At 48.1% G+C, this 7,505-nt stretch overlaps 1 protein-coding gene, 1 long non-coding RNA gene and 1 pseudogene across 4 annotated transcripts; 1 reads left to right on the top strand and 2 right to left on the bottom strand.

Annotated features, from left to right (window-relative positions):
* LOC125520477 (uncharacterized) lies at positions 1-933 on the bottom strand. The gene is made up of 2 exons (XR_007288688.2): positions 583-933; positions 1-471 (listed from the first exon to the last, which is right to left on the bottom strand). It is a non-coding gene; the product is annotated as an uncharacterized LOC125520477 (long non-coding RNA).
* A 1,134-nt stretch (positions 934-2,067) lies between these two features.
* LOC125518465 (protein STRICTOSIDINE SYNTHASE-LIKE 10 pseudogene) lies at positions 2,068-3,179 on the bottom strand (annotated as a pseudogene).
* An 829-nt stretch (positions 3,180-4,008) lies between these two features.
* On the top strand, positions 4,009-6,729 carry LOC125524791 (uncharacterized). Of its 3 annotated transcripts, none has more exons than XM_048689820.2 (7): positions 4,009-4,255; positions 4,796-4,868; positions 4,964-5,040; positions 5,150-5,219; positions 5,541-5,698; positions 5,773-5,845; positions 6,335-6,729. In XM_048689820.2, the coding sequence occupies exons 2-7, from the start codon at positions 4,847-4,849 to the stop codon at positions 6,493-6,495; spliced, it is 561 nt and encodes a 186-aa protein (XP_048545777.2). In that variant the 5' UTR covers positions 4,009-4,255; positions 4,796-4,846; the 3' UTR covers positions 6,496-6,729. The 3 variants fall into 3 exon arrangements, with proteins under 3 accessions (XP_048545777.2, XP_087391161.1, XP_087391160.1); XM_087535035.1 differs by having other exon boundaries at positions 4,074-4,289; XM_087535034.1 differs by having other exon boundaries at positions 4,148-4,284.
* Positions 6,730-7,505: the final 776 nt, after the last annotated feature.

A 7,505-nucleotide genomic window follows, 5' to 3' on the forward strand; every position in this document is an offset into this window, starting at 1 on the left:
TTGAAGGCTAAGGTTGCAGAAATCATATTTCTACGGTTTTGTGCCAAAAAACACAAATTCCGAGACTATTTTTTGCAAAAAACACTAGTCACCCACTTAGGCCGTTTTGAGTACAATTATGACAGGTGGGTCCCGCTGAACAGGATGACATGGCAAAGAAAAAAAGCAATTACATCCCGATACAACTTATTTTGCAAAAGGGCCCCTGAATAATAAGCAATCGGGTCCTTGGTCACTTCATCTTCCCCCGATCCGATGGTGGACGACGGCGGGCACTCCCTCCCCGTGCGTGTCGCCGCAGCTGCTGATTGCTCTGGCGGCGGGGCATAGGGGAGCTCCGGCGTGGTCGAGGACGGGCTGCAGAATGGCGTGGATACGGCGGCGTTGTCGGTTAGAACGGCGGAGCAATGGAGCTCCGGAGGCGGCGGCTTGAGCATCGGGCGGCCCTGGATGAGCTTGACGGCGTGGTTCCTGCTGGCGGCGGCACACATCAGAAAGATTTGGCTCGTCGGAGGGATAGACTGGAGAGATATGGAGGGCACCCGCGGCAGCGGAGCTCATCATCAAGCATATGGACCGCACCTCCATGCCCACAGTTTGTGGATTTGGCTCGTCGACGCGCAGCTGCGGCCGCGGCGAGGCGCCCTCCCTCACCACGCCTACGCGGGCCGCCGTCGCGCCTCCTCTTCACCTCGCCGGCGCCGATGTAGGTGAGCAGCAAGGGGAGGCCGAGGCCGGGGCGCAAGAGGTCGAGTCCAGGGAGCGGGAGGAAGCTGGAGGCGTGGGAGAGAGGAGGGGGAGGAGCGTCCTGGAGCCGTCGTCCATTGCGAACTCGCCGGCCGAGAACTCGTGCGCACGGCTGGGCGCTGGGGAGAGGAAGGACGACTCACACCTTATCCTCTCTTTTTTTTTTAACAGCACCACCTTATCCTCTTTGGCCTTTTACAGTTTAGTCTATCCCTTTCTGTCTATTTATGATCTGTTATGTTATGCCACGTCACACTGTTCAGTGGGACCCGCCTGCCATAATCATGGTCAAAATGGCCTAAGCGGGCGACTAGTGTTTTTTGCAAAAAAAAAGGCTAGGAATTAGTGGTTTTTGGCACAAAACCGTAGATTGTAATTTCTGCGACCCTAGCCTTCAATGTCGATGTTTTCTGCAATTCACTTCAACAAAAACAATACAATAAACTTCTGCATGTGTATTTTCTGGAATGATGAGCACGCGGTTGTATTTGTTGTTCGTCACAGGCATCGAGAAAAATCCTGAGCCAATTGACAAGTACCAACATGCATAAACTTCACGGCATCGGAAGTTGGTTCTGCCCATGTTTGCTTTGGCTGTGATTGTGACGGCTTCAAGCACAGGTAGGAGGGGAAGTGACACGGCCATTGATTGGGAGCAAGGAAGTGTAGCTTGTTCGTCGGATCGGTCCATGTAGACGTTTGTGCATTTTGTATATGGCGTTTTTTTGTATGTGCATCAGGGTAAAGATTGGATTATTCAATGGACATTTGGTGCGATGATGTGACGATTCTTTGTAGTGCAATGGATGGAAGAACTGTGTTGTTCTTGTGCCTCGCGTTCTCTGTGAACCGACTGACTTTTCTTGTTCTCGATGAAATCGCGAAAGAATATGTTGATGCATTTTAATTTGTAGATTTTTGCTGGCAGCCACTTATCTGATTTTCAGTTCGCCGCAGTTGATTTCTCTTAATAGATTGTTTTTCCTTCTGTAAGATTGGATTGCTTTTGTTATTGTGAGTAGTTACTAGTACTCTGGACCGCCTTAGTTTTTGCGAACAATTTATTTCACAACAATGCTAGTGCCTTTTGTGTTTTTGGCTCTTTGCAACTCACAACTGTATTTTCATATAATGCTTAATAAAAGATAGTTTGATACATTATAGTGAATAATACATGATCATTGTCCAATAGAAAGCTCCACTTAACAAAGACTTTACAACTAAAACATGACAAAACAATAACATAATAATAATAGTAAAAAAAAGAGCAAGTCCTACGAAAGCCTTAATTTACATATCCTTAATTGAATTGATCTATATCTATTTGCGCGTGACGACCGACACATAAGTAAGCTCAACGGATCCCATGAACAATCTGCCACCTTTCCTCTCCACCACCTCGGTCGGCCTCACGCTCTTGGGTCCTCTCATCTCCTCGATTATTTTTCCGTCAACATCGATCCTCAGGGCAAGCAGGTGGCTATCGACGCCAAAGGGGAGCTCATCCTTCTCACGGTGTAGCGCCACCCAGTATCCTCCTTTCTTATCAGGCCTCACATTGTCTGCATATCCCGGGAGGTCGGCAAATAGCTCCATCGTGCCCGCCTTGGAGCCCTTGATCTAGTATCGTAGCAGCTTACACGGCCCAGTCGATGAGATGATTAAATGTGTTCGATCAGCACTGATGGCGAGGCCGTTGGGGTAAGTGATGTCAGCTTGGAGCACAACGGCCTTTCCTGTCTGTGGGTCATACCTCAATAGCCGACCCGTCGAGTCTCCGGTTCTTGTGACCATCTCATGTTGTGACCTATTGTAGTTCCTGGAGCTGTCCGTGAAGTAGACCTCGCCGGTTACCTGGTCGATGTCCACCCCGTTGGTGAAGCGGAGAGGCACGCCATCAACCTCCGTGACAAGCACAGTCGCCTCCCCGCCACCCGGCGCAACCCGCATGAGTCCCTTGTAGGCGTCGGCCACGTAGAGGTACCCGGACTTGAGGTGGAACCGCAGACCGAGCGGCCGGCCGCAGTGGCCCTCGGTGGCAGTCTCCGGGCGAAGGAGAGACGCCGTGCACGCCTCGCTGCTGTAGTCGGGGTTATAGGTGTACGTCGACCAGCCGAGCTTGTGGCCGTTCCACTTCAGGACGCGGCCGTCTGACACGCCGCTGTACGGGCCGTTCCCTTTGGCGTCGAAGGTGACGCTCTCAGGGCCGCGCAGCAGTCCGTGTCGCAGCGGCAGGTGGCGCGTCCGCGTGGCATCGATGCTGGGGACCGTGGCGGCGGCGGCGGTGATAGGCAAGAAGAGCACGAGCAGCACGGCTAGCGTGATCGTCGCCGCGGCGAGACCCCTCCTGCCGCTCGCCATGTCGACTTGCCCTCGTTGGCGATGGTGTTCGACGACCCCGTGTTCCGCTGGACTGTTTCTGATGGATTGGTGTTCGTGTTGCCTCGATGGATTGATTGATGCCCTGGTCCGTTTGGTGCCTCTCTTCTTATAGCGTAGCGATGGAGTGTCCGAGTGCCTGCATTAGTCGGCCTGCCTTCTCCGTGTCAACAACTGACGGCTTGAGCCCGAGTCCATATTCTTGTCGTCCAGCAATTCCGATTTCTTTTTTGACCAATTTGAATTGTATTCCCTTTTTCTTATATACTCCCTCCGAAGTACGTATTGAAATACATATAGTCCGTATAATTTTTTTTAGAGATTTCAGTATGGAATATAAGTCATTTTCGGTTACTCATGTTATAGTTGGGATGCTAATGTCCTGGCTCATCAGTGACAAGTTTTCAAGTGGACAAGCATGTCTCTCCCTCACAAAAAAAAGAAGAAGAAGAAGAAGAAAACCATGTCTCCGCAGGAGATTGGATAGGGCCCACCAGAGAAGTCGTACGACCAATCAAATTGATAAACACTAGGACTAGAAAAAAATGTCAAGATATAGAAGGCAAGTTTTGCAAACCAAGGAGAAAGTTCTGTTCGGTCAATTTATTAGGCATGTTTGAGTCAGCTAGCTATACTAGTATCAAACACAATATTGGCGAATGCAAGAGCACCCTCTCACTATGTCCACGTTGGCAGAGGTGCATTGTGTGGTGCAGCGAATGGCGAGAGAGGTGCATTGTGTGTGTAATGAACATGTGTCTTTGTGTGTGTGTCTTTGTGTGTGTGTGTGTGTGTGTGTGTGTGTGAGAGAGAGAGAGAGAGAGAGAGAGCACGTGTTTTGTCCTTCCCAATTGGCCAGCCCCTTGTCTTCTCCTCACACACGCAACCTCGTCTCTTTCCGCACCCAGCACAGCCGATCTCAGCGTTGGCAGATCTGGTGAGCGTCAGGAGGAGAAGAACGAGTCTGCGAGGCGACGACCGTGGGGGGATCGACAGATCCGCCGCGTGCCCGTCCGGAGGACGGGAACACGGTGACGGGGGCTGGTTCAGCGCGCACCTCCGCCACCGAGCCTTGCATCGCCGGCCACCATCCCCTCCTCTCACACGCCGCCATTGTCAAGATAAATCGGTGCGCCCCTCCTCACCATCAAGCCGCAGGTCAGGTTCTTCCGCAGAAACCCCCTTCGTGCGCTCCCTCTTTCTAGCCCGCGCCGCCTCTCTGACTCCTTCCTCCTTCCTCGCCGCCTCTCCCTCTCTTCGCCAGCAGCTCTGGCTTCTCACCATAGCCGCTGCCCCCTCCCCCTTCCCGTGTCGATCTTGGCCATACCCATCGCCGGGAAGAGCGAGGGTTGTCGCTCCTGCAACTGCTCAACCCGGAGAAGCTTGCCGTCGTAATCGACAGACCGTCTTCCTCGTATCTTCCAGGCTATTCTTGTATAGCCGGAAATTGCTCTGGCCCAACGATCCCCTCCCCATGCTATCTTTTGAAATCTTATTGGCTGATGATGTTCGTATTAAGAGAGGAGACACACCATATGTGCTCAATCAATCAAAAGAAATATTCATCCTTTCCATAAATCAGTTTCAGATGCGTAGGTGGTGTTTAGGCCAAGGTTTTCATGTGATCCATTCACTCTGCTTTAACTTGAAGAACTATTTTTTGTATCAGGAGACGCGTGCTGATCCTTTAGTGAAGAACTGTGCTTTGGAATGCCAAGATATGGAAATGTCTGAAGAGTCAGGTTCAGATAAAGCTACCCAAGCCTGCTTATTTTTCATATATGGTAACTGGTGTTCCCAAGTTTTTACTCTATGTGTTCCAAAATTTTCTTTGAAGGTGCCATGAGTAAGTACAACGATGATGGCCAGATAGATGATTTTCTGCAATCAATTCAGAAAATACGGGATGAAATTGTATGTTATATGTCTTTTCTCTTATTTCAGAAAAAATTATGCTTGTTTCCTATAACTTTCTTCTAGTTGAGAATCTGATGTAAACTCTCCTATTCTCTCTTCATTTCAGCTTCGCAAGGAAAGCATACTTCAAGAACGAAGTGCTCAGTGTGATATGGACATCCAGACACTCTTGAGTGGTATTCTACCCATGTCACATTTTAAACATGGTTACATTTACAATCACGTTGTAGAACTGCTACAGTTTTGCCGTCAACACTGTCGACAAGTATTTCTGGGAGCCATATGTTTTCAAAAGTTCTGTGCTAAACTATGGTGTATCACACTTTTCATTGCGGACAAGTCGTCCACCGCACTTTGTGATGTACAAATCATCCGTCGAAACTGTGGCCAATTTTGGCAAGATGTTTTTTTTGGATTTTTTAAAATGTTTTGGCAAGAAGTTGCTTCTATATTAGTTCTGTATTTCTTGTACTTATCATGTTTTAAAAATTATGCAGAAGGAAAGATGACACCCAAAGCTGTATCAATAATAAGAAAATACAAGGAAACTTGCTCAGATATGACAGAAGTTACCAGTTCATCTTGCTCTGGAGATGGTGACCAATCTATCACTAAGAGGAAGAAATTGAAGGTGGCACTCCTCCGACAATGCAAGGTAAGAAACCTCGAGGTGAACCTATGTATTGCAATTTTAAATGCCACTAGTACCATTGACACTTGACAATGCAGGAGCTTGATGAGATCTGTCGTGGGGCCCATTGGATACTCCCAAGATACACAGTATTACCTTCAGTATCAGATGGTATGTACAAATGTTTACTTTTATCTCTTAGCTATTCTAGATAGGCAAGTATTAGGTCCTTGGACCATGGAGGCATAACAATTAGGAATATCATATGAATGGGTCCTGTGCCACGTACTTCCTGCTTCTCATTTATCGAATTTAATCCCTATAGGTACTGGTTCGTTTTGTGCATTGAGATGATAATATACATAGTGTGCTACGCTAACCATGCTTGGACAAAAAGAGTTTTCAAGGTGTCAGATCAATAGTCAGGGCTTGCTACTCTCTTGATGTCAAAGTAGCAATCCAAATAAGCCGCTTGTTTATTTATCACATGTTATGCTCCGTTGAAGTGTTAGGTTTGTTTTACATTCGATAACTGGTTATTTTAGATCAGACTAATTAGATCCCCAGTTAGCAATAACCAAAATGTATGTTTGATTGACTATCATCTGTGTGTGTTGACTTTTGAGCACTTCTTCAATGGTCCTTTTCCTATCTTTTTAGGAATGTATCACGCCAGTGTACGTTTGAGATGCCCTGATTTTGAGATGAGCTTCACTGGTGGTCTTCGTCCTACCCCACATGAGGCGAAGTGCTCGGCAGCTGCCAATATGATACTGGAGCTTCACAAGAAGGCGGAAGAGCAAGAACAGGAGGGTACCTGATGCAAAATCACCTTGTTAAACTCCTGAATCTAGGAAATTGCGGGTGGATGGAACTAGTTACTTGTCATTACAACTTTGAATGCGACTTCTTGAGAAACCTAATTGTGTTGGTACCTTGTTGTTAGCTATTTTACCTTTCGGAGGTTGACTCCTTGTGTTGTTGTTGGTATTATGGTTGTTTATTAAGGTCGTGATAAACTTTAGGCTGCTATTTGAGAACTCTATGATGCTTCAGTTGCGCTGGCTATTTTATTATGGGACCCACACCGACGTGTACCGTGGGGCCATCGAGGCCCGCGCGTGCTCGACATTGGCAACGGCTTTATGGCAAGCGGTGGCGTGTTCGACGAGGCCGCCACGGCCATCCGCGACGTCTCCCGTGCGTGGAGGTGATCGGTGAGTCGGGGTGGTACTCCGCGGAGATGGCCTTCGCACTCGCGGCACACGGGCGGCGAGGTGCAGGAGTACTGGATCGACGACGGACTCTACGGCTCCCTCAACTGCGTCCTCATGGACGACTATGTGCCCTGCCCGAGGCAACTCGCCACCCCACACGCTGGCGAGGAGACGTACACATCGACTGTGTTCAGACCGACGTGTGACTCACTCGGCATGGTGGTGACGTGGTACCGGCTGCCGGAGATTCGCGTGGGGACTGGCTCGTGTTCGGTGACATGGGCGCCTACTCCATCGGCTCCGGCTCCCAGAAGTAGGAGTAGTAGTGTGTATGTATATATATATATATATGTATGTATATATATATATATATATATATATGGTATATATACAAGAGTTGCTTGTAGTTAAGGGCTCACATTCGTTTGTCAGCCGATGGATTACAAAAAATATATAATTGTGGATAAAGGAGGAAATGACATGATCTGAATAAAACAAACTAAGACCTAAAGACACTGATCAAGCTTAGCATCATACACAAATCCATATAGCTTTGATTTATTAAGGTGAAAACATCACAATCTGAAGAAAAAAACAATTAATTATTCACAAAC

This window comes from Triticum urartu, chromosome 7A (assembly GCF_056163025.1).
Source record: "Triticum urartu cultivar PI428250 chromosome 7A, HENAU_Tu73, whole genome shotgun sequence".
Lineage (NCBI taxonomy): Eukaryota > Viridiplantae > Streptophyta > Magnoliopsida > Poales > Poaceae > Triticum > Triticum urartu.